Source organism: Oncorhynchus keta, chromosome 30 (assembly GCF_023373465.1).
Source record: "Oncorhynchus keta strain PuntledgeMale-10-30-2019 chromosome 30, Oket_V2, whole genome shotgun sequence".
NCBI lineage: Eukaryota > Metazoa > Chordata > Actinopteri > Salmoniformes > Salmonidae > Oncorhynchus > Oncorhynchus keta.
Genome location: NC_068450.1, coordinates 43,847,695 through 43,875,257, shown reverse-complemented (window position 1 = coordinate 43,875,257; position 27,563 = coordinate 43,847,695). Strand labels below are relative to the sequence as shown.

At 41.2% G+C, this 27,563-nt stretch overlaps 1 protein-coding gene across 6 annotated transcripts in view; it reads left to right on the top strand.

The window, feature by feature from the left end:
- Positions 1-27,563, top strand: part of LOC118363647 (protein diaphanous homolog 2-like) — a 605,757-nt gene that overhangs the window by 540,456 nt on the left and 37,738 nt on the right. For 5 of the 6 annotated variants that reach the window (XM_035744726.2, XM_035744723.2, XM_035744725.2 and 2 more), the window contains 2 exons: positions 216-314; positions 1,893-1,943. In XM_035744726.2, the coding sequence (XP_035600619.2) occupies positions 216-314; positions 1,893-1,943 (150 nt within the window). The remainder of the gene's footprint in view (positions 1-215; positions 315-1,892; positions 1,944-27,563) is intronic. The other variant, XM_035744729.2, reaches the window with a different exon arrangement.

Sequence of the window (27,563 nt, the reverse complement as noted above, 5' to 3'; positions counted from 1 at the left end):
AGGTACACACAAACACTTACACATTCAAATACATGCATTGTGGATCTAAAATGTGCGTGGATACTGGCTCCCAATTACATATCCAAACCAATAGGAGAGAGAAGTCTGGCTTGACGAGTCGTACATGTGTGTGTGTATTTTAGTATATCTGTGATTTTTTTTTCAGTGTGGGTATATATCCTCTAACCATATTCTCTGTCTGTCCTGTCCTACAGAGGGAGGAGAGAATGAGACAGGTGTGATGGACAGCTTAATGGAAGCCCTGCAATCCGGAGCGGCCTTCCGCGACCGCCGAAAACGAACCCCGCGCAACGGTAAGGACCCCCCCACCTCTGGCGAGGTTACTTCCTACCTCGCTGGTGACCATCTGTGTCCTGCATGGACACAGAGTAACTGCCTTACCTCTTTAAACGTTATGTATAACCTGATTCCATCAACACACTCAGTCTCGTCCATTGTCCTTAATATGAAAGGAGTGTTTGCGGGACCAAGTCGGTATATGCCAAGGGCGGACACATGTCTGTACGCTCATGTGCTTCTCTGTGTGTGTGGGGTTGCGGCCTTCCCCAACACACACACTCACTACACACACGTGTGCTATCCCCGTGCACTTCATTACACATTCATCGTCACATTGTCATTCGTAAGGTACAGATCACAATAGAAATGAGATGCGAGTGGGGGCTATGGGCTAGAAGTGAGTTAACATAATCCTAATGTTAAAATATTCCATCCTGCCATGATGAATGGCCTGTATCCAGGGGGATGGTAAGGTGCCACCTGGTAGAGGTTCCAGGTTACATTGATATGCAGGTGGAGAGACAGAGCCCTGTCTGTATTGGAGGAGCTGGAGGATCCACAGGTGCTGCGATATTCCTGGTGCACTCCCTGCTCCATGCTAATCACTAAACTGTTATATCGGGTGTTTATTGGGCCTCATTAGGCTTCGGTTAACATAGCTTAGTATGAACAGAGTCGAGTGAGTATGCACAGAGGTTTCAGGGCCCTGGACCTTGGCACTGAATATGGTAGTAGCTCCCCCTTTCCCTCCGATAGGCTGGGTGTAATTTTCACCACATTGCTCACATCTATACAGTCCTCTCAAATCTATACAAGTGCCTTGGTGGTGTGGAGTTAGGAGTTGATTATAGAAGGGCCTATAGTAAAAAGCCTATTTCATACAAGCATATGTTGTCAAAGCTCTTATGGAGCACTCATTCAGTGTTATACCAACAACCTCAACAACAAATAAACCAGCATATGCACACTGTGACCAAAATAATTGTCCTAAATTAACTGTCACTATGTGAAATGACCTGTTCATTTCCCACTTTGTCTCTCCTCTCGCTTATCTTGGCCAATCACATCTCCCTACTAGGTCCCATGTCAAGGTTTGTCCAATAAGACCAGGTTAATGAAACAGGGTGTCACAACTCACACTCCTGAGTCCTGCTCTTCTTAGCTTGGCCTGCATTTTGAGCTTGCTGGCCGCCAGGCAGCCATATGGAGAAACACACACACACACACACACACACAATACACAAACACAAAGGCATGCACACACAGTACTGTATGCATAGCCCCCCCCCCCCACACACACACACGCACTCTTCTGATTCACCTGCCCTTCATCTACAATATCTCTCCTACTCTAACATGGTTCACCCAGACTGACAACATGGGAGATACACATGACATGATTCCAAACCAACCCAATCTATTTTCCTTCTCAAGTGTCTTTTTCCTGTGTGAATGAGGCAGTTTGTACTGTTTGTGCCAACACCAAAACTTTTCAGAGTGGATAATTGGTGTCTGATATATTTCTCTCTTTCTCTTCCCCCTCTCCTTGTCCTCCCTTTCTTTTTCTTCTGTTTATTTCGTCAATGTTGCAGGTGATCAAAGTCCATCCAGTCCTGCCTCTCGGTGGCCAGGTGCTAACCATGGTAACACAACCAATCTGTGTGTCTGTAGTTTAACCCTGAACCTGCTTCTATGCTGCACTGTACTGCACCACCTCTACTCCTGGCTGTGTAACTCATATGGCTTCTTCTCTCTCCTACTGAACCAGAGTTGGTGCACTCTCTGACAGACTCCTACACTGATCCATAACTTCTCTGATTATTTCTGTGGCGACAGTCAATTAGGTTACATAGTATTATCTTGTTTCGGTCTGATATTGGCTTAGTTCTACACCCTCAAATCAGTGGTGATATCAACTTGACATGGTTACAGACTGATTAGATTGATTTGAATGGTTTGATTAGGTTACATACAGAAGATTGAATAACAGGAATGAATATACAGTTGAAGTCATAAGTTTACATACACCATCGCCAAAAGATTTAAACTCAGTTTTTCACAATTCCTGGCATTTAATCCTAGTCAAATAAATCCCTGTTTTTAGGTCAGTTAGGTTCAACAACTTTATTTTAAGATTGTGAAATGTCAGAATAATAGTAGAGAAAATTATTTATTTCAGATTTTTTTTATTTCATATTCCCATATTCCCAGTGGGTCAGAAGTTGACATACACTCAATGAGTATTTGGTAGCATTGCCTTTAAATAGTTTAATTAGCCTTCCACAAGCTTCGGTGAATTTTGGCCCATTCCTCCTGACAGAGCTGGTGTAACTGAGAAAGGTTTTTCAGGGCTTTGTGATGGCCACTCCAATACCTTGACTTTGTTGTTCTTAAGCCATTTTGCCACAACTTTGAAAGTATGTTTGGGGTCATTGCCCATTTGGAAGACCCATTTGCGACCAAGCTTTAACTTCCTAACTGATGTCTTGAGATGTTGCTTCAATATATCCACATAATTGTCCTTCCTCATGTTGCCATCTATTTTGGGCACCAGTCCCTCCTGCAGCAAAGCACCCCACAACATGATGCTGCCAACCCGTGCTTCATGGTTGGGATGGTGTTCTTCGGCTTGCAAGCCTCCCCCTTTTCCCTCCAAACACAACGATGGTCATTACGGCCAAGCAGTTCTATATTTGTTTCATCAGACCAGAGGACATTTCTCCAAGAAGTACGATCTTTGTCCCCATGTGCAAACCGTAGTCTGGCTTTTTTATGGTGGTTTTGGAGCAGTGTCTTCTTCCTTGCAGAGTGGCCTTTCAAGTTACATCAATTTAGGACTCGTTTTACTGTGGATTTTTATACTTTTGTACCTGTTTCCTCCAGCATCTTCACAAGTCCTTTGCTCACCAAAGTACGTTCATCTCTAGGAGACAAAATGCGTCTCCTTCCTGAGAGTTATGATGGCTACGTTGTCCCCATGGTGTTTACACTTGCGTACAATTGTTTGTACAGATGAACGTGGTACATTTAGGCGTTTGGAAATTGTTCCCAAGGATGAACCAGACTTGTGGAGGTCTACAAAAAAACATTCTGAGGACTTCGCTGATTTCTTTTGATTTTCCCAAGATGTCAAGCAAAGTTTGAAGGTAGGCCTTGAAATACATCCACAGGTACACCTCCAATTGACTCAAATGATGTCAATTAGCCAATCAGAAGCTTCTAAAGCCATGACATAATTTTCTGGAATTTTCGAAGCTGTTTAAAGTCACAGTCAACTTAGTGTATGTAAACTTCTGACCCGCTGGAATTGTGATACAGTGGATTATAAGTGAAATTATCTGTCTGTAAACAATTGTTGGAAAATTACTTGTGTAATGCACAAAGTAGATGTCCTAACCGACTTGCCAAAACTATGGTTTGTTAACAAGAAATTTGTAGAGTGGTTGAAAAACGAGTTTTAATGACTCCAACCTAAGTGTATGTAAACTTCTGACTTCAACTGTAGGCCTCATAGAGATCTGGCCAAATGTAGTGCACTAGGTGATAGGGTTGAATTTTGGATGCACCGGCTTTGTTAACTAAGTGACTCAAGGTCACTCTGGTTTCTGTTAAGTAGACCAGCACTTTTATTGTAGATCTATGCTGATAGAGCATGACTTCACATCCTGTCTCGTGGCACTTTTTAGGAAGCGCTTTGTTAGCAACACAAGGAATATAGTTGGCTTTCGTCACTCGCCACACACTGATTTTTGTCGGCATGCTCAATCCCTCGCTCTTTTTTTCCAGCCAGGGCTTTCGTCTGGTAAATGTAAACCGTTGCACAATGCGCAAACACCTACAAATACTCCCCTGTAATGTATTCTTGCCTTTGTGTGCCCTGGCCTACTTTGAAACAAATGTCTGTGGTGGAATGTTGTGATTTCTTCCTCCCACCACCTACCTCTCACCACCTACCTCTCCAGTCTGGTACATCTCTGTGGGTTGCATGTTACGCTGTTGACTGTCTCTGCCTTTGTCTCTGCCTGTGTCTCTTCAAGTGTGTGTGTGTGTGTGTGTGTGTGTGTGTGTGTGTGTGTGTGTGTGTGTGTGTGTGTGTGTGTGTGTGTGTGTGTGTGTGTGTGTGTGTGTGTGTGTGTGTGTGTGTGTGTGTGTGTGTGTGTGTTGTCTTTGTTTGTGTGTGTCTATCACTTTCACAGTTAAAAAGCAAGCCGAAATCTAGTAAAAAAAATGTATGACTTAAAAAATGTACTTCTATGCAACTGTAACCTAATAAACGTTATGTAGGAATGAGGTTTGTGCAGTCCTCATACATTATCACAGCGTATTGGCCAAATGTTCACCCTGCTAATATTGCACTTCTCAGACCATATTATATTTCAAAATTCGAGCTTCGATAACAAAATAGATCAGTTGTTGTATCACTCGCGAGGCACGGCTGAGCATGAATTGAAATGATTCGCGAATCATTAGCCTCTTTATTTTACTGCTTCATTCGTCTGACTGTCAGTCTCAGAGGAGGGAGAGAGAGATCAGCGGAAGGTCTGCCTCTCATGGTCCCTGCTCTCTCCTTTCCTCCGGTGAGGCTGACCAGAGATACCGTCTTCCACCTGATGGAGGAACTCGAGTCGCAACGGCATTATTTCTGCCTCGTGCACAAATTCATGCTGTTCCTATGACCAGAGGATGTGAAATATTTATTGATATTAAAATAGACACGACGAGCTGCTAATTTATTTATTTTTTAAACGCAGGGCTGTTGATACACTTGGCTACTCATTCTTTGCAGCTGCAGCGTGAGTGGAAGTAGGGGAAAAAACGCGTTTTATCTTTTGTAAAAAGAGATGCTGAATAGAAAGTCGAACATGAACTCACTCATAAAAACAGCAGCTCTTTGCAGTATTCTTTGACCATCTCTCTCTGCTCATGGTTTTAAAAGTTATGAAATGTCACGCTAGTATCAAACTTTGCTGTGGGGTCCTAGAAGCTATAGGCACGGTGTTCTGAGCTATCCGATTGGCCTGCGGCTTTTCTGCAGAAATGTTTGGTGATCGACTAGGAATGCCTAGTCGATCGACCGGTTGGTGACCACTGGTCTATGTATTTCTGTGTTTGTGTTTTTTTCCTTAGTAGCACTCCTGCTTTTGTATATGCATTTGACCTTCTACCCTGCATAGTTATGATAAGCCGTACACAACCCAATGGGCCAATAGTTTCTGTTCGTATTCTCTTCGCTTCTCACTGCATGGCACTGCTGAGTCCTCACACTACGGTCCTCACAAATCATATGAGATATATACAACCCCGCTGCTCCTCGAATTGGCAATGCATTATTGTATTCTGATACGTGTGCAGTGTGTATCTGTGTGCATGTCTTTCTATTGTCAAGATAGAGGCCTGTATATGATTTGATAAGAAGCTGTGTGGATTGTAACCCCATTAGGTTATGAGAGGTATGGTGTAGCAGAGAATCCTCTTGACATGTGCAGGCTCCCAAGGATTGTGTGGCAAATAGGTTCTGAAATCAAAGTACCATGCTTTAAAGGAAATTTGGATCAAATGTGTATGTTGCGAGCGGTTAGAGCGCCAATCTTTAGGCACACTTTGAGGAAAATCCCCAAATGGAACCATATTCCCTATATAGCACACTACTAGGGCCCTGGTCAACATTAATGCACTACATAGGGAATATGGCTCCATTTGGGACGCAATCAGAAATGCAACAGCTGTGAAAATAAACAATTAAGCTCCCCCTGCTACCGACGGTTGAATAGACGATTAAAGGCTCCTTCTCCCGAATCGCTGATTAGCTGTCTTCTGGAGGAGGTTGTTGCTATTTTGGCGACAACAGAGGAGGAAAATTGTCGACATTTGAGTGTCAGCTTTTCGAAAATGATTTCTAGGTCAGAACAACATCTGTAATATTCGTCTGTGATTTTCCTTTTCTCATCGTTTTCTTTTCTTATTCATCCCATTACGACACAGAACTGACTCTGAACTTGATAACTAAATCCCTCCCTCTCAGAGACGATAGCATTTGTGATAATAAGTCCACAGAATCTACTCCTGCTTAGTCATGTCTATTGTAATCTTACAGTTTCAAAGTGTGATTAACCTTTTGTCATCCTACAAACGAGCATCATATACAAGAGGAGTTTGTTTACATTGGAGGAGTTCAGTTGAAAGCAGCTTGTCTTTCCTTAATATTGTCAAGATGGAACTGCTCTCCCTCACATTTCCTCAAGAGGCTGTAGGTACATTACGTAGAGACTCGTAGATTACCAGGAGGCACCAATCACAATAAACCCTAAAAGTGCCAAAATATGTTTTGCTTAAAAAAGGGGTCATTTTTACACCAAATTGGTAATGATTGCAGAGACACTGTCTTTCAATTAGTAACACTTTTTATTTTATGAACCTTTTGAAATTAAAAAAGGTATAGTCAAATTTAATTTTAAAAATTACTATGTTTTTCATGTTTTGAACAGGTATTAACAGTATCAATTTCATCCATAGTCATTTGGACATAGTCATAGTCATAGTCCATAGTCACAACAGTATGTCTGTTATTCATTCACATTGCTATGATTCTATGATACTCAGAGGCTGAGAAATTGTCGATTGAGCTAATCTGGCATATCCGTAGGACATATGATGTCCAGTGATATGGGTGATATGGGCGCCGGTGCCATCAGACTTTTAGCTCTAACTTTGGAACACTACGGGCTATCAACTCAGTTCCAATGACCTCTTCAAGATGACTCTCGGTTTGGTATAGAGACATTGACTGGAAGCTAAATATGTATTTACACATTTTAAAGTTATTTTTTAGTTATAGTGGCACGCCACCAGGGGCCAAATATATGGGTGAATCCATATCTATATATTTTCAGGGTACATACAGTGCCTTCAGAAAGTATTCACACCCCATTATTTTTTCCACATTTTGTTGTGTTACAGCTTGAATTTAAAATGGATAACATTTTTGGTCACTAACCTACACACAGTACCCCATAATGTCAAAGTGGAATTATGTTTTGTTGTGGCAAACCTAAATAAGTTCAGGAGTAAATATTTTTTATAATTTATAAAAAATTGCATGGACTCACTCTGCGTGCAATAACATGATTTTTGAATGACTACCACATCTCTGTACCCCACACATACAATTATCTATAAGGTCCCTCAGTCAAGCAGTGAATTTCAAACACAGATTTAACCACAAAGAACAGTGAGGTTTTCCAATACCTACCTCGCAAAGAAGGGGACCTATTGGTAGATAGGTAAAAAAAAATGATATTGAATATCCCTTTGAGCATGGTGAATTTATTAATTACACTTTGGGGGGTGTATCAATACACCCAGTCAATACAAAGATACAGGCGTCCTTCCTAACTCAGTTGCAGGAGAGGAAGGAAACCACTCAGGGATTTCATCATGAAACAGTTAGTGTTTACAGCACTATAGTTACTCCACAATTACTATCCTAATTGACAGAGTGAAACGAAGGAAACCTGTACATATAAATATTTTTCAAAACATGCATCATGTTTGCAACAAGGCACTAAATTAATACTGAAAAAAAAAAGATTTGTTTTTGTTCTGAATACAATACAACACATTACTGAGTAGAGCTCTCCATATTTTCAAGCATAGTGGTGGCTGCATCATGGTATGGGTATGCTTGTAATAATTAAGGACTGAGGAGATTTTCTAGATAAAAAATAAATTGAATGGACTTAAGCACTTAAGCACAGGCAAAATCCTTTCCACCAGACACTAGGAGATTAATTCACCTTTCAGCAGGACAATAACCTAAAACACAAGGCAAAATCTACACTGGAGTTTACCAAGACGACAGTGAACATTCTTGAATGGTTGAGTAACAGTTTTTACTTAAAGCTGCTTGAAAATATATGGCAAGACTTGGTAGTCTAGCAATGATCAACAACTAATTTGACATAATAATATGTTGTACAATCCAGGTGTGGAAAGCTCTTAGAGATTTTCACTGAAAGACTCACAGCAGTAATCACTGCCAAAGGTGGTACTAACTTCTATTGACTCAGGGGTGTGAATACTCTTGTCAATTAGATATTTCTGTATTTCATTTTCAATAAATAAAAAATTAAAACATGTTTTCACTATGGGGTATTTTGTGTAAATGGGTGAGGAAAATAATAATATATTTAATCAATTTTGAATTCAGGCTGTAAAATTTGGAATAGCTCAAGGGGTACTAATACTTTCTGTACACCGTACATCTACCTCTGTGCAAAATGTTGTGCTTTTATCACAAAGTCTACTATTGTGTCCACATTTTCAGCTTAGCCACCCACCACTAGTATACAAAAGAGATATTATTTTTTCAGTCCTCCATATTAACACAGAAGTCATGGTAAAATGTGTTTTTTTTGTCAGTAACTGGTTGTTTGACAAAGTCTTACAATTTCAGAACAAAACGTTGACAATTGACATTTTTGATCGGTACTTTTAGGGTTCAAGCCAATTTCCAGAACATTTCCAACATCTCCGCCTCTCCAGTTGTGTGGAACGCAACTAAACCCTGTGAAGTCATCATAACCTACTTGATGCAATTACAGAAGCCAGTCCTAATTGACAGAGGTTAGAACCAGGCATTCTGTTGTGTGGGTTTTTGAGTTCTCATTCTCCTCAACCAGACAATGCATGTTATTGGCATGATATTTGGGTCAACTCGGGCATACATGATTTCCAGGAAGTGTATTTCTTCCTTCAAATTAGAAAGGCTGCACACGTCTCAATTCAATTCAGAGAACTCGATTTATTCTCAAGGGGCTTAATATTACTAGGCTGAAAACGGTAGTGCAGGCACCGCTTATGCTTTCTATTTTTGATACTAAAGCCAACACTGCTGTGTGTGGCCAAATAGATCTATTTTCATGTTATCTGACCAAAGCACCGGTTTCAATCCAAGTGCCAATGTCGTTTAGCAAACTACAGGCGTTTACATTTATTGGATGACACGTAAATAGAGCTCTTTGGCCACGAACACCAGTGGTGGGTTTGGTGTCGAAATAAGAATGCATGAGCAGACAATAACCCCATACCTACTGTGAAGTATGGTGGTGGATCCTTGATGTTATGGGGCTATTTTGCTTCCACTGATCCTGGTGCCCTTGTTAAGGTCAACGGCATCATGAACTTTATCCAGTACCAGGACATTTTAGCCCAAAACCTTATTGCGTCTGCCAGAAACTTGGCTGTGAGTGGATCTTCCAGCAAGATAATAACCCCCAACTGAGTCCCGTGTGGCTCCGTTGGTAGAGCATGGCACCTGCAACACCAGGGATGTGGGTTCAATTTCCATGGCGGACCTATATTAAAGAGTATAAAAAAATGTATGCACTCTCTACTGTAAGTTGCCTCACAAAGAAATTATTTACAAAATCAACAATAATCTCTCGACTTGAAAACTTGTGGCTGGAAGGATTCTCTATAGAGGAATGGTCTAAGATCCCTCCCAATGTGTTCCTCAACTCGTCTTGTTTTGTTGTTGAAAAAGTCTTAGTGCCGTTTATTCAAGCAAGGTTGGGTATTAAAGGAGATTGAAAATGGGTGTAAATCAATTTTATCAGTATTTATTTGAGCGTACACTGTAGCTCAGAATTTGAATTATTTATTTTATGCAGTCATTTTTGCTCAACTTTATCAAGGGTGTCAATAATTCCGGACCCCACTGTAGAAAGGCAACATAATCACCAACAAACAATGGTATATATACTGAGTATAGAAAACATTGCTTTTCCATGCCTGCCTGACTAGACTTCAGGTGAAAGCTATGATTTCTCTTATTAAATCCACTTTAATCAGTGTCGATGAAGGGGAAGAGACGGGTTAAAGAAGGATTTCTAAGCTTTGAGACAATTGAGACATGGATTGTGTATGTGTGCAATTCAGGGGGCGAATGGGTAAGACAAAATATTTAAGTGCCTTTGAATGGGGTAAGGTAGTAGGTGCCATGCGTGTGTCAAGGACTGCAACGCTGCTGGGTTTTTCATGCTCAACAGTTCCCCATGTGTATCAAGAATGGTCCTCCACCCAAAGGACATCCAGCCAACTTGACACAACTGTGGGAAGCATTGGACTTAACATGTGCCAGCATCCCTTGTAGAGTCCATAGCCTGATGAATTGAGGCTGTTCTGAGGGTGCTCCTAATGTTTTGTGCACTCATGGTATATAGCTTACAAAGCCAACAACATACATTGATATATACAGTGCGTTCCGTGCGCATACAGTGCGCGTTTACAGCCTTATTCTAAAATGGATTTAGATTGTTTGTTTCCCCTCATCAGTCTACACACAGTACCCCATAATGACAAAGCAAAAACAGGTTTTTCGAAAATGTTGTAAATTTATAAAAAATGTCAAACTGAAATATCACATTTACATAAGTATTCAGACCCTTAACTCAATACTTTGTTGAAGCACCTTTGGCAGCGATTACATCCTCAAGTCTTCTTTGTTATGATGCTACAAGCTTGGAACACCTGTTTTTGGGGAGTTTCTCCCATTCTTCTCTGCAGATCCTATCAAATTCTGTCAGGTTGGATGGGGAGCATTGCTGCATAGTGTTTTTGAGGTCTCTCAAGAGATGTTCGATCGGGTTCAACTCTGGGCTCTGGCTGGGCCACTCAAGGACATTCAGAGAGATGTATCCCGAAGTCTGCATTGTCTTGGCCGTGTGCTTAGGGTAGTTGTCCCATTGGAAGGTGTACCTTAGCCCCAGTTTGAGTTCCTGAGAACTCTGGAACAGGTTTTGATAAAGGATCTCTGTCCTTTGCTCCGTTCATCTTTCCCTCAATCCTGACTAGTCGCCCTTTCCCTGCCACTGAAAAACATCCCCACAGCATGCCACCATGCTTCACCGTAGGGATGGTGCCAGGTTTCCTCCAGATGTGACGCTTGGCATTCAGGCCAAAGAGTTTAATCTTGATTTCATCTTTCCAAATAATGTCCAATCAATTGAAATTACCACTGGTGGACTCCAATCAAGTTGTAGAAACATTTCAAGGGTGATCAATGTGAACACGATGCACCTGAGCTCAATTTCGAGTCTCATAGCAAAGGGTCTGAATACTTACGTAAATACGTTTTTTCCGTTTACATTTTTTATAAATTAGCACATTTTTCTAAAAACCTGTTTTTGCTTTGCCATTATGAGGTTTAGCCTGATGAGGATTTTTTTTTTTTTAAATCTGTTTTAAATAAGGCTGTAACCAAATGTGGAAAAAGTCAAGGGGTCTGAATACTTTCCGAATGAACTACAGATAACCTACATAACCAACAACAACATATAGAACAGGAGAGATTGTTAACTTCTTGACGCTACCCATCCCTTAAACGGGATAATTGTCATCAGCAAACGCTAAATAGCATAGTGCCTCAGTCAAATAATATTACTAAAAATATTCATATTCATGAAATTACAAGTGCAATATTGCAAAACACAATTTAGCCTTTTATTAATCCACCTGGCGTCTCAGATTTTGCAATTATGCTTTACAGCGAAAGCAATCCAAGCGTTTGTGTAAGTTTATCGATCGCATGACAAAACATTTAAGTACACATAGCTTGGTCACGAAAATCAGAAAAGCAATCAAATGAATCGTTTACCTTTGATGATCTTCGGATGTTTTCACTCACGAGACTCCCAGTTACACAACAAATGTTCATTTTTTCCATAAAGATTATTTTTTTATATCCAAAATACCTCCGTTTGTTTTGCGCATTATGTTCAGAAATCCACAGGAAAGAGCGGTCACGACAACGTAGACAAATTCCAAATAATATCCGTAATGTCCACAGAAACATGTCAAACGTTTTTCATAATCAATCCTCAGGTTGTTTTTAAAATATATAATCGATAATATATCAACCGCAAATGTCTTTCACAGTAGGAGAGGGAAAAACAATATCTGTCCAAATTCTGTTGCGCAGGTGTAAAACTCATGTGACCACTTGACGCGATGTTATCGTTCTGGCTCATTTTTTAAAATAAAAGCCTGAAACTATGTCTGAAGACTGTTGACACCTTGAGGAAGCGATAGGAAAATCTGGTTGATATCCCTTTAAATGGAGCAATGGGAGGCAATTCCTGGTTTGATTTTTCTCAGGGTTTCGCCTGCAATATCAGTTCTGTTATACTCACAATATTTTGACAGTTTTGTAAACTTTAGAGTGTTTTCTATCCTAATCTGTCAATTATTTGCATATTCTAGCATCTGGTCCTGAGAAATAGGACGTTTACTTTGGGAACGTTATTTTTCTAAACATAAAAATAGTGCTCCCTTGCTTCAAAAGGTTCAATTCAGTCAATTCAGGGTGTAAACTGAAATTCCACTTAAACAATTAGAATTTCATTTCACTTCCTGAATGGACTGAATTAAAATTGACCCCAACCCTGTTGCATACAAGAGCTCATCAAATCTCAACACTGAATAAGAGCATGGGGAGTTTTGTTCACAAAAGCCCCCTCTTTCCCCCCACTCTGGTGTGTTGATACCCGGTATATAACCCAAGAGATTGGTTGGTAAGAGAGAGGCGTGGAGCCGGCTCATACATCCTCTCACCATCGATTGGTCTGTGATGAAAGCCACAGACTCAGTAGCTCTTTTATACAGGCATCTCCCAAAAGGCACATCAATCAGATTTCAAAAGAGGATGGGAGCCAATCGGTATTTATTTACTGCCTATTTTCAAAGTCATTACGATGTCCCTAACCAGTACTATCCCCTCCTCTCTGACTCTCTGGATTCACCTTCACTGTGTTGCCCATCAAAAGTGTGTGTGTGAGAGTGTGTGCATGTATGAGCGTGTGTGTGTGTGTGTGTGTGTGTGTCCTTCCACTAGCCTCATAAGGGCCTCTTTGACATTGAATGGATAGAGATCATCTTTCCTCCATTAAAAACCAGAAGAGATGCTGTGATATAACGCGTGTCACAGTTATGGGATTTCAGGACCCAACCGCCTAATCTCACTGGTCTAGCCGTTAATTCACCCAGGCAAGAGGGGAGAGCTGGCCCCCTGTAAATTTAATGAAGATTAAATTACCTATTTTCAGTCATGACATTTTTAAGGAGAGAAAGGGATGAATCTGCAATGAAGCAAATGAAAGAGAAAGCCGGACACCGCTCTCCTCTTTTATTATTCACATCGTCGTGTTGTAAATTATCTCTCAATACCAAATGCCTTCGGTTGTCCCTACTAATGGGCCTGTGTACTGGATGGCTATGTTTTTTTTTGAGCTAGTGAGCCATTTCTTCATCCTGCATGTGATCTGGGGAGAATCACACAGTTTGTTACTTAAATTAATAAACGCTATTATATCACGTGGATGTGATGGTGTTCGCAATTCCTTTAGCAAGTCATTTCCTCTCACATATATGTTCTGGTGTATGGCTCTTCCTGTCTTTCATTATGTCTCCCACTCTCTGGCTTGTGCTCCTTCACGGTCTCAGACACATGTACACGCATAGACATGTACACAGGTGCATGCACTGTAAACGCACACACGCTCACACACACACGTTTTGTTCTTCTATCCTCGTGGGGACCTAAAATGTATTTCCATTCGAAATCCTATTTTCCCTAACCCCTACGCCTACCCTTACATTAACCCTAACAATAAACCTAACTCCTAACCCTAACCACTAACCCCTTACCCTAACCCTAATTGTAACCCTAGTTGTAACCCTAAACCTAATCCCTAAGCTTAAAATAGCCTTTGTCCTGATGGGGATGTGAGAAATGTCCCCACAAGGGAGAATTTTCCTTGTTTTACTATCCTTGTGGGAATTTAGGTGATTTTAGGTCAACACAAGGATAGAATAACCCCCCACCCACACACACACACACACACACATACACATGTATACACACACTATCTTATTGTGGCTGTAGCTATTTAGCACCTCGCTGTTGGCAGACTAAAGCCCCTGCCTCTGCCCCTCCACTTCAGGATGTTGATAGAAGTTATTAATTCGGTGGCGGCCCCCGGGGCCACTGCTAAAGGTAGTGGAGCAAACGTGACTTGCTAGAGCCGAGGGGACCTGGAATGTGCGCTTGGCTATGGACTGGGTATGGCTTAGTAGATCCTAGATATCAATAGAGGGGAAGAGAAGGCTCTGTGAAGACGGCCTCTTGAACCCGATCACCTGCTCGTGATAGATAAAGGATACTTAACAGCCAAAAGGAAGAGGCTAGATAGAGGAGAGACTGAAGGATCGGAGGCCCGACAGTCGGTTTGATGTCCGAGGGTGGATGTGCTTCACTTCTATTGTCCCCCTCTGTTCTTCTCACAGACCCAAAGGACCTTCCGCCCAGAAAAAAATCCATTTGACAGGCCTAGCGGAATACCATCATGGAAATATAGATGAGGATTTTATGTGCCGTTTGAGTACCCCCGCCGCATAACTGATCTACCGTTTTACTCCGCCAGTCGAGCTGGAGTGGACAGTTAAAATGAGTCGAGTGTGACACAAGATACATTTTTTGAGGATAAATCAAATTTCAATAAAAGGTTGGACTTTCTGAATGGCAAGCCGAAGACGACCACATCTCCAGCCATGCATTATATGGTTCCTTACAAGAGGCTTTTGACCTTCGTTAAGGGTCCCATCTAGGTGCCCGCCTCATCTCATACTGTGTCCATATGACGCAGACCCATCTGTGTGTACACTTACAATGGCAGGCCTTACTCCTCGCCTGTGTGTTTCGTGAATACCCTTTCAGTTTTCTGTGAAATGCGGTTTATACCCCATCTCCTATTTCTTTTATCTAAAGCATTGCAATACAACAGCATTTCCAAATACTCCCAATACAGCACTGGTCCTCAAATATGTGGGCAGATCTTGGAAAAGGTCATCTGAAGTGTAAATTGTCAATAACGGATCAATTTGGGAGGGCAAATATTCTTCTGAGCCCCCATAATTGAAGGTTTTATCTTATTTTTGACGCTGGCACATTCGCACAATAGGATTGATTTCACTCATTGTGTGATGAATTCCTAATAGACCTATAACTCTGAGCTGCTAAAAGCAAAGGGGGAATCACTTGGAGAGAGAGAGAGAAAACAGAGACGGCATAGAGAGGCGTATGAACCAACCAACTGACTGTCCTCAGGGCTGAAAAATCGGCCTCATAATATTCCAATGGAATCTCCGCAGCTATCATACTTAGCCTTTTGAAGGATGGACAGTTCCCTTGGACAAATTAAACCTTACTCATCGCCTATTAAAGCCGAAAGAGAGTGAAGAGGTCCTAATAATATTCGGCAGTAGAATAAATAAAGGCTCTCCACAATGAGATGTAGTTATGTTCCGTGACGATGAGAGGTGATTGCACCCTTTTAATGCTATTTCCCACTGTCATTTCCCCAATATATATTTTTTTCTTATTTCCAAATGGCGAGGTGGCCATTCACCCACAGACAAATAGCATCTGGGTGGTGTTTGCATTGGAGTGTCAGCCATTATCCATGATCTGTCAGGCGCCATAGCGCAGAATTAATATTTTAGTTTTCCATTTGGCGGGCTGGATGGCGTGTAATAAGGAAGCATGGGGAGGGGGGTAGAAAATTCAGACATTTTGTTACATGCCTGAGGTTGTTCGGGAGCTGCAAAATGCTATGTTTTGCAATTGTGTCTTGATCGGCAGATTCGTTTGATTAGCAGTTCATAGGATTGTACCGTTACATATTAAATGTAGTTTGTTCCAAAGCTCTAATTGGCAGAAGTCACACTTACCAAAGCTATAAATGAAAGGTCAAGCTAAAACAATCAATTATAATTTTGTATCTATTTTCTCTGACTAACTTTTTTTTAGGTGGGGGGGGTCAGCTTTAATATTGCAAATAGATTGTGGCTTCTAGCTGTGTAATTGTCTGCATCATTTCCAATCCCCCATATATATTTTTGTATTATATATACAAAAGTATATGGGCCTTTCAGCCACACCCGTGGCTGACAGGTGTATAAAATCGAGCACAAAGCCATGCAATCGCCATAGACAAACATTGGGTGTAGAATGGCCTTACTGATGAGCTCATTGACTTTCAATGTGGCACCGTCATAGAATGTTACCTCTCCAACAAGGCAGTTCGTTGAATTTCTGCCCTGCTAGAGCTGCCCTGGTTAACTGTAAGTGCTGTTATTGTGAAGTGGAAATGTCTGGGAGCAACAACGGCTCAGCCTTGAAGTGGTAGGACACACAAGCTCACAGATCTGGAACACCGAGTGCTGAAGCGCGTGACGCGTACAAATCGTCTATCCTTGGTTTGCAACACTCACTACCGAATTCCAAACTGTCTCTGGAAGCAAACTCCGCACAAGTACTGTTCGTCGGGAGCTTCATGAAATGGGTTTCCATGTTCAAGCAGCCTCCCACAAGCCTAAGATCAACATGTGCAATGCCAAGCATCGGCTGGAGTTGTGTGAAGCTCGCCGCCATTGGAAACTCGTTCTCTGGAGTGATGTATCACGCTTCACCATCTGGCAGTCCGACGGACGAATCTGGGTTTGGTGGATGCCAGGTGAACGCTACCTGCCCCAATGCATAGTGCCAACTGTGAGGTTTGGTGAAAGAGGAGTAATGATCTGGGTCTGTTATATACCCTACATATAACATTCTGTTGGCTGCAAGAATTTTATCTAATAATTTATTGAAAAACTCTACTTTTTAGATAGTTAAATGAAACTGGTATCCCTTTTTATTGATCTATTTTTTTATTTTTTACCAATTTTGGTCTTTAAATGCAGGGCCACAGACCATTCCCATTGCCTCTTCCATTTTTTTGTGGTAATGCTACAATGTTAGTTGTAATTTTGGATAGAGAAGAAATGTCCATATACAGTGCCTTGCGAAAGTATTCAGCCGCCTTGAACTTAAAGACCTTTTGCCACATTTCAGGCTTCAAACATAAAGATATAAAACTGTATTTTTTTGTGAAGAATCAACAACAAGTGGGACACAATCATGAAGTGGAACGACATTTATTGGATATTTCAAACTTTTTTAACAAATCAAAAACTGAAAAATTGGGCGTGCAAAATTATTCAGCCCCTTAAGTTAATACTTTGTAGCACCACCTTTTGCTGCGATTACAGCTGTAAGTCGCTTGGGGTATGTCTCTATCAGTCTTGCACATCGAGGGACTGAAATTTTTTCCCATTCCTCCTTGCAAAACAGCTCGAGCTCAGTGAGGTTGGATGGAGAGCATTTGTGAACAGCAGTTTTCAGTTCTTTCCACATATTCTCGATTGGATTCAGGTCTGGACTTTGACTTGGCCATTCTAACACCATGCTGCCACCACCATGTTTGACAGTGGGGATGGTGGTAATGGTATTGAGCTGTGTTGCTTTTACGCCAAACATAACGTTTTGCATTGTTGCCAAAAAGTTAAATTTTGGTTTCATCTGACCAGAGCACCTTCTTCCACATGTTTGGTGTGTCTCCCAGGTGGCTTGTGGCAAACTTTAAACGAGACTTTTTATGGATATCTTTAAGAAATGGCTTTCTTCTTGCCACTCTTCCATAAAGGCCAGATTTGTGCAATATACGACTGATTGTTGTCCTATGGACAGAGTCTCCCACCTCAGCTGTAGATCTCTGCAGTTCATCCAGAGTGATCATGGGCCTCTTGGCTGCATCTCTGATCAGTCTTCTCCTTGTATGAGCTGAAAGTTTAGAGGGACGGCCAGGTCTTGGTAGATTTGCAGTGGTCTGATACTCCTTCCATTTCAATATTATCGCTTGCACAGTGCTCCTTGGGATGTTTAACGCTTGGGAAATCTTTTTGTATCCAAATCCGGCTTTAAACTTCTTCACAACAGTATCTCGGACCTGCCTGGTGTGTTCCTTGTTCTTCATGATGCTCTCTGCGCTTTTAACGGACCTCTGAGACTATCACAGTACAGGTGCATTTCTACGGAGACTTGATTACACACAGGTGGATTGTATTTATTATCATTAGTCATTTAGGTCAACATTGGATCATTCAGAGATCCTCACTGAACTTCTGGAGAGAGTTTGCTGCAGTGAAAGTAAAGGGGCTGAATAATTTTGCACGCCCAATTTTTCAGTTTTTGATTTGTTAAAAAAGTTTGAAATATCCAATAAATGTCGTTCCACTTCATGATTGTGTCCCACTTGTTGTTGATTCTTCACAAAAAAATACAGTTTATATCTTTATGTTTGAAGCCTGAAATGTGGCAAAAGGTCGCAAAGTTCAAGGCGGCCGAATACTTTCGCAAGGTACTTTTGTTAGCTGCATATGTGACATAACTCTACCAGTCCTACTTATGATATAATTTACAAAGATTATACCACTTTTTGTTCTTTATTAAAAAACAATGTTTTTTTCATCAATTATAATTGAGTTTAACCATAATATTTGTTGTATTATTTGTCTGTATTTTCTGGTAGATTAAACTGAAATTGCAACCAGCTTTCTGTGGATTGTTTTAAAAATAGCTATATTTAGGAGATTTTTTCATTTTCAAATAACCCGAAAGGGAAAGATTGCAATATGAATAAAGGGAAAAAGGCCATTCTTGCTAATCTGCTCGAGAACCAGTTCGGACTTAAGTAAAGCTTTTGCATAACTGAAGCCTCTAGTGAGGCTTCTATCTCATGCTTTAATAGCATTTCTGCCCTCCGAATTCATATTCATTCTCTAAAGAACTTTGTGGCATATCTGTGTAGATATTCCTAAGCAACAAACCCGACGACAGCCATAGTAAAGTTAAAAGGTATACGTTAATGTCATATATACAGTGCATACGAAAATAATTCAGACCACTTTACTTTTTCCACATTTTGTTACGTTACAGCTTTATTCAAAAAACATTTATATCCTCATCAATCTACACACAATACCCAAAAATGACAAAAATGAGAACAGATTTTAGACATTTTTGCAATTGTATTCAAATAAAAAAAAAACAGAAATACACCGTCATTGAAGCATTTGTGGGTTCGATTACAGACTCAAAATGTCCAGAAACGAAAACCTTTCTTCTGAAACTCGTCTGTCTATCCTTGTTCTGAGAAATGAAGGCTATTCCATGCGAGAAATTGCCAAGAAACTGAAGATCTGGTACAACGCTGTGTACTACTCCCTTCACAGAATAGAAAGAGGAGTGGGAGGCCCCGGTGCACAACTGAGGAAGAGGATAAGTACATTAGAGTGTCTAGTTTGAGAAACAGACGCCTCACAATTCCTCAACTGGCAGCTTCATTAAATAGTAGTGGCAAAACACCAGTCTCAACGTCCAGTGTCTGTATTCTTTTGCCCATCTTAATCTTTTTTTTGTATTTGCCAGTCTGAGATATGGCTTTTTCTTTGCAACTCTGTCTAGAAGGTCAGCATCTCAGAGTTGCCTCTTCACTGTTGACGTTGAGGCTGGTGTTTTGCGGGTACTATTTGATGAAGCTGTGAGTTGAGGCGTCTGTTGCTTGATACCGATCAAACAACTCTGGAGAGATCTGAAAATAGGTGTGCAGTGACGATCCCCATCCAAACAGACAGAGCTTGAGAGGATCTGCGGAGAAGAAGGGGAGAAACTCCCCAAATACAAGTGTGCCAAGCTTGTAGCGTCAAACCCAAGAAGACTTGAGGCTGTAATCGCTGCCATAGGTGCTTGAACAAAGTACTGAGTAAAGGGTCTGAATACTTATGTCAATGTGATATTTAAGTTTTTATTTTTAATAAATGTGCAAAAATGTCTAAACACCTGTTTTTGCTTTGTCATTATGGGGTATTGTGTGTCGATTGTTTTGGGGAAAAACACAAGTTAACCCATTTTAGAATAAGGCTGTAATGTAACAAAATGTAGAAAAAGTACTCAGTACTTTCCGAATATACTGTCTGTTTACCCTTAACATTTTTAACAGTGCAATATTTTGAGTTTTTACCATCTCCCATTTTTCTTTGGTTACGAAACATCTATCAGCATATTGATTACAAGCCTATTATTTGACTCGTGTTGTTCTTTGAATGATGCCCTGCAATATGGCTGTTAATTACATGTAATTAAGTGAACCACCTGGGCCTCTTAATGCTCACGTCTGAAAGGTATAATAACTCCTGACAATGTGAAACACAACTCCTGTCTGCTCCCCACAGTGCAGTAAGCACAGGCAATCTGGACAGATTGTTTACACTGGAGAGTCAGTTAGTTATCCTGGTCCCAGATATGTTTGTTCTGTCTTGCCATACAGCTGTAGAAATTGGCTATACTGCACAAAAGAGATCTGGGACCATGCTATCAGTGAGTATTGGGAATTTAGTTGTAATGTTCTAATAGGGGCAACTTTATATCTGACCTGTGGCATTAAAATAGCATTATTGGTTGTAGATAAGGGTAGCGATACATTAGACTGAGCACCGAGCTGTAGATCTCCCCTAGAGGATCCCCTAATTTACTTAATTTATTTTGCCTCAATTCACATCACAAGTAACAAAACAGATGTTGAGCTGTTAAGTGTATCATATTTACAAACAGATGTGAAATATGTCTCAGCTACTAGGGGGATGTTTGCACTATTTATCAAGTGTAGCCTTTTAATTTAGTCTTTAAAAGTTAAATGAAAGTGTGCAATGATAAAAATTCATGAGGTGTTTCAAGGTCACAACTGGGATACAGTCAGCTGTCTGGTGTATGTGTTTGTGTGCGACAGAGACAGACCACTGGCTTTCAACGGCCTGGCAACTGTACAAACCCAATGACACAGAGAAAGAACATTAACGTCACTTCCCGCGTGCTGTAGCACTTCTGTTTAGACAGGCAGGGAGAAAAGATGGAGAGAGAGAGAGGAGGGTTGCAAAAGGCAGGAAACAAGAAGGGAGAGAGCTAGTGGAAGTTGAGGGTTTGAGGGTGAGGAGAGTAAGAGAGAGAGCTTGAGAAGGGATGGGTGGAAGGGAGGAAAGAGTAAGAGAGAGGGTGACCTAGAGAGAGATAGAGAGGAGGGGAGGAGAGGGTAAGAGAGAATTGAGTGAGAGGGAAAGAGAGAGAGGGAATGAGTGCTTAGGGTTCAAGATGGAGATCGGTTGGCAGAGGAGGAGAGAAAGACGGACAGAGAGAAACACAGAGTTAAACCAAGCAAGGGAGAGAGAGAGGGAATGAGTGCTTAGGGTTCAAGATGGAGATGGAGATCGGTTGGCAGAGGAGGAGAGAAAGACGGACAGAGAGAAACACAGAGTTAAACCAAGCAAGAGAGAGAGAGAGAGAGAGAGAGAGAGAGAGAGAGAGAGAGAGAGAGAGGGAGCAACAGCGATAGTGAGGGGAGAGTAAAAACAAGTCAGCAGTGAAGTTTGCCTTAATGTGGAGGAGCCCTCGCGTCGGTTTATTCGGCAGAGAATCTCTGTGCCCACCCAGGCACTCCAAGCGTCATTGTGCCTGATATCACTCCGTCACTAATGCTGACGGATGCCCATTTGCGAGTCTGCACGCATTTATTTATTTATTTATTTATCTGTTTATTTGTGTCAAGGTTATTTATGGACGGGGCTCGAGGATGTGACGGCAAATTTCCATTTGTGCAGTGAAAGAAGGAACGAGAGAAAGTGGGAGAAAGAGAGTGTGCCTAAGTGTGTGCAACATTTACACTCGAATGAATGGCCCCGTCTGTCGGAGGAGGGAGAGCAGGTTCACCATTTAGATTCCAGCAGTCCAAATGGCTATCCCTCTCTCCTGTTAATGGAAAACTGATATGACCCCTTTAGTTACTTAGCACTAATCCCACTGGTTTAGTGGCTCCTTTCTCGCTCTTGCTTTCTCTTTCTTTCTCCTCTCTTTTTTCTTTCTTTCCTATTTTTTTCTTCTGACTTATAGTTGGGTGGTTTCTGGATTGATTTGAGCAGCGTGAGACCTCCTCATAGGTTTGGGTTATTTTTAGAGTGCTTTTTTTAACACAGACTTCCACATCGACTGTGTGCAGCAGGACTCGTGAACAGTGCAAGATGGCTGCAATACAGCCATGACTTCTTAAAACTGCAGGCATGATATTTTGGTCCATTGCCAGGGGGAGTTTGTCCACATCTGATTTTTAACTTATAATCATTGATGTTTAAATTAAATGCAGTGGTGTAAAGTACTTTTCTAAATTTATTGTTTTAATCTGTACACTAAACATGCATTGTTTGTAAATTAATAATAATTCACTTTAATAAAGTAAAAACAAGATAATGGTGCCGTCCGGTTTGCTTAATGTAAGGAATTTGAAACGATTTATACTTTTACTTTTGATACTTAAATATATTTTAGCAATTACATTTGATATTCAAGTATGTTTAAAACCAAAACTTTTAGACTTTTACTCAAGTAGGATTTTACTGGGTGATTTTCACTTTTACTTGAGTCATTTTCTATTAAGGTATCTTTACTTTTACTCAAGTATGACAATTGGGTACTTTTTCCACCAGTGATTTAAAAGCGCCTTTGATATCATCTGTGACTGTGTGGATTATGAAATGTCCCCTTAGCTTTTTTTGCAATGGCTCTCTATGGTGATGATGATGCAATTAGCGGGCAACTTGTGTAACCCTTAATGTTTGTTTATTCTCCCATATTTACATATTGACATATTTACTCTTCCCAGAGACTGGGGAACGGCCATGCCTAATTACCCACTAGTGTACCAATTGAGGTCGTTATCCTGTTTGCCAATATTCTAGACAAAGGTCTGCCCAAGGAGATGCTAGCTATTCTGGGTGATGGCTACATGCTAAAGGTTGGGTAACTACTTGATCTCCCACGATTATTTTGTTTTTCTCTACAGTATCTCTGCCAAAGGATAGCAAGCCTCAGATATTGTCTGTGCTAGCACACACATGCTAAATGGTGGAGCAGATTTTGACATTACACTGATGGGGTAATCCCACCCCTCTCGAATCTCCCACTCATTTACCCCACGTAGCCTAGTGGCAGGTGGCCTAGTGGTTAGAGCATTGGGCCAGTAACTGAAAGGTTGCTGGATCAAATCTCTAAACTGGCAAGGTGAAAATCTGTCATTCAGCCCCTGAACAAGGCAGTTAACCCACTGTTCCCCGGTAGACTGTCATTGTAAGTAAGAATTTGTTCTTAACTGACCTTTCTAGTTAAATACATTTTTAAAAATCCTAAATTACTAGGAGTTCATTAGCATCCGTCTCCCGTGATGTTCAGAATCTCAGAACCAGCTGGGTTCAACCAAACTACCCAGCTAGCTTTAGGACTTTATTTGAAATAAACCCAAATTCTTCCCGTGCTGAGAAGGAAAAATTACTTGGTATTCATGAATTCCATCATTTGCAATACCTTCTAACAGATGACTAATATAATTGTTTAAAAATAGGCCGTGTTCCATAACTTCACAAACATTTTCCTTTCATAAGCAGGACATCAAGAGAAAAAATGGCTGAATGTTTGGGGGTTCAGCTATATTATGCTACGGTAGGGTCTCGAGTTGGAGACCCACACCCAACGCACACTGAGTGCGTGTGGCACAGACTGGGAGTGTGGCACTTTCTTTATTGTTTTGTAGGACTTTCAGCTCGGATCATCAGTGTGGTGCTAATCTGTGGCTGTTTGAATTTGATGGGCTGAAACACAAACCAATGGGCCGGTGGAGTGCGTGGCGCAGAAAGGACAGGAAGTGTTCATCAGCGAGGAGGCTAGTGGAGTTTGCCAAGTGACCTCGGCGCCCTGAGGGGGAGAGCGCTAAGTAAAGGATGAGGCTGGCGACTCACTGCGTTACCTCAACTAGGGAGCAGTTGTTCTGCTCTCTCTCTCTCTCCTGCAGATGACTTCCTTTCCAGTGGGTTAGGTCAGCGTTGCCCTGCGGCAGACTGCTGTTATATGGATGGGGCTGTGGTGGGTTTTGGCACTGGGAGTCACTAGGAGTGAGTGTGCGCGTGTGTGTGTGCGCGCGCTGGAGCCTGGGCTACACTGGCTGTCCGGGGAATGATTCAGGCGGTAGATTATGATTCAGGAGTTGTAGATTATACTGGAGGACAGCACGGAAGAAGTCGGGTTGGTGACTATGCTCTTAATCAATGCTCAGAAGCCTCATCCTCATCCAGGGCCTGTATTCACAAAGCCTCTCAAAGTAGAGGTGCTGATCTAGGATCAGGTCTTACTTGTCCTTACTATTCAATTAATTAAAACCTGAAAGTCAAAACTGATCATGGATCAGCACTCCTCCTTTGAGACTTTTGATGCATACGGCACCAGATCGACAGACGGGTACAGGTCCATACTGTCCTGTGACTATACACACTATACACCATGCCAGGACAATATTCAGTTTGATTAACATATCATCACGTAACGGAAGAAGCATGTAAAAATCACAGTGTTGTAAAATACTCCGCTCCACAGCAGATCACTCTTCTGTCTTCTCTCACTCTGTATCTTTTCATGTATCTGTTTACAGTGGTCGGTAACCGTGTGATTGATGGATCTTCTTTTGCCTATTGCAAAAGTTTTATGACAGCACATAAGGCTGACAGATCTGTTACTAACAGAATAGATGGTGGCTGCTTATAAACGCTGAATAATTGACGAGGGGAATCAGTCAATGGGAGAGAGGGCAGAAGGATGGAGCTTTGATGGGAGGCTAGGGGCCCTCAACGGCACTGGATGTGTCACAAATTGCACACTATTCCATTTTATAATGCACTGCTTTTGACCAGAGCTATGGGCCCTGGTTGAAAGTAGTACACTATAAAGGGAACAGGGTGGCATTTGGGACACAGGCACTGTACAGATATGGCATCGGAGAAATAAAATGCCGGGAGACTTATTAGCTGACGTGCTATCGCTCTCTTTCTTGTCATCCCCCCGTACCTCCTTCCCCAGTCCTTTATCAACCTTCCATTTTACCCTCCTCTTCCCGATACTGTGCTCTGCTTTTCTTTTGTTTCCTTTTCTCACTTCCTCTCCATCAATCCATCCCTCGCACTAATCGTTTGTCATTCTAGGCGGAATTATCGCTCTCGATCACACAAGGTAGAACGGCAGAGGCAGGCAGCAGCACGTTCGGAAACATTTGCAGAGGTCTTATATTTTAATCGTTTTTATTTGAATGTGACCGGTTTGTTTACGTGACGCGGTGGGCAAAGAAAAATGCTTTCAGATCGAATAAATTGTAGCCAAGTGCCACCCCCTCATCACGCTGTTGTCAGTCATATCCCCCTCATAATAGAAAAGCAGGCTGGTTATAATAATTGCTTTGATGGTCCAGCCCGAAAAAATACGCCTGAGAGAAAAGGTGGAAAAGAATTAATGCACTTTGCGTTCCTCGGGGGCATGTGGCCCAGATTTCTTCTTCATAGAAAAATATAGGGAAAGGACGGGGAAAAAAACCCTCTTTTCTTTGCTTTTAGAATAAATGTAGCAATAAATGCAGCAATACACATCCAGTCTCCATCATGCCTAAAATGGCTTATTCAGGTCGAAGACAATGGTGGGGACATAGTTAACTGGCAGGTGGAGAAAGGGTGATTTCGGTGGAAATAATCTGATTTTGAACAGCCCTCCGATCTATGGGAGTACCTCTGGTCGGCCCATTGTGAAAGGAACAAAAGTTTGGCCCTTTAGAAGGAAAGGCTTTGAATGTTTCAGAGGGCTTGTGAATGGAGCCTAGTGCAAAGCCCAGGGCCAACTCTGGCTATAGTAGGAGCTCGTCAGTCAGGCCTCGGCCTGGGATTAGCCCAACTCTATTGAGCCACTGCTGGGAGTGACAATGCCGCCCTTAGCCTCACATGCCCTCAGACCCAGGACCAATCACTAACTAGATGCACTGTTTCTCAAGGTGAGACTGGAGATAGGGTCACTCCAGCAGAAAAAATGTAACTACTCTAGAATCTGTTGATGTTAGATGTAGAACAACTACTCTAGAATCTGTTGATGTTAGACGTAGAACAACTACTCTACAATCTGTTGATGTTAGATGTAGAACAACTACTCTAGAATCTGTTGATGTTAGACGTAGAACAACTACTCTAGAATCTGTTGATGTTAGACGTAGAACAACTACTCTAGAATCTGTTGATGTTAGATGTAGAACAACTACTCTAGAATCTGTTGATGTTAGATGTAGAACAACTACTCTAGAATCTGTTGATGTTAGACGTAGAACAACTACTCTAGAATCTGTTGGATGTTAGATGTAGAACAACTACTCTAGAATCTGTTGATGTTAGACGTAGAACAACTACTCTAGAATCTGTTGATGTTAGACGTAGAACAACTACTCTAGAATCTGTTGATGTTAGACGTAGAACAACTACTCTACAATATGTTGATGTTAGACATAGAACAACTACTCTAGAATCTGTTGATGTTAGACGTAGAACAACTACTCTACAATATGTTGATGTTAGACATAGAACAACTACTCTAGAATCTGTTGATGTTAGACATAGAACAACTACTATAGCATCTGTTGATGTTAGACGTAGAACAACTACTCTAGAATCTGTTGATGTTAGACATAGAACAACTACTCTACAATATGTTGATGTTAGACATAGAACAACTACTCTAGAATCTGTTGATGTTAGACATAGAACAACTACTCTAGAATCTGTTGATGTTAGACATAGAACAACTACTCTACAATATGTTGATGTTAGACATAGAACAACTACTCTAGAATCTGTTGATGTTAGACGTAGAACAACTACTCTAGAATCTGTTGATGTTAGACGTAGAACAACTACTCTAGAATCTGTTGATGTTAGACGTAGAACAACTACTCTAGAATCTGTTGATGTTAGACGTAGAACAACTACTCTAGAATCTGTTGATGTTAGACGTAGAACAACTACTCTAGAATCTGTTGATGTTAGACGTAGAACAACTACTCTAGAATCTGTTGATGTTAGACGTAGAACAACTACTCTAGAATCTGTTGATGTTAGACGTAGAACAACTACTCTAGAATCTGTTGATGTTAGACATAGAACAACTACTCTAGAATCTGTTGATGTTAGACGTAGAACAACTACTCTAGAATCTGTTGATGTTAGACGTAGAACAACTACTCTAGAATCTGTTGATGTTAGACGTAGAACAACTACTCTAGAATCTGTTGATGTTAGACGTAGAACAACTACTCTAGAATCTGTTGATGTTAGACGTAGACCAACTACTCTAGAATCTGTTGATGTTAGACGTAGAACAACTACTCTAGAATCTGTTGATGTTAGATGTAGAACAACTACTCTAGAATCTGTTGATG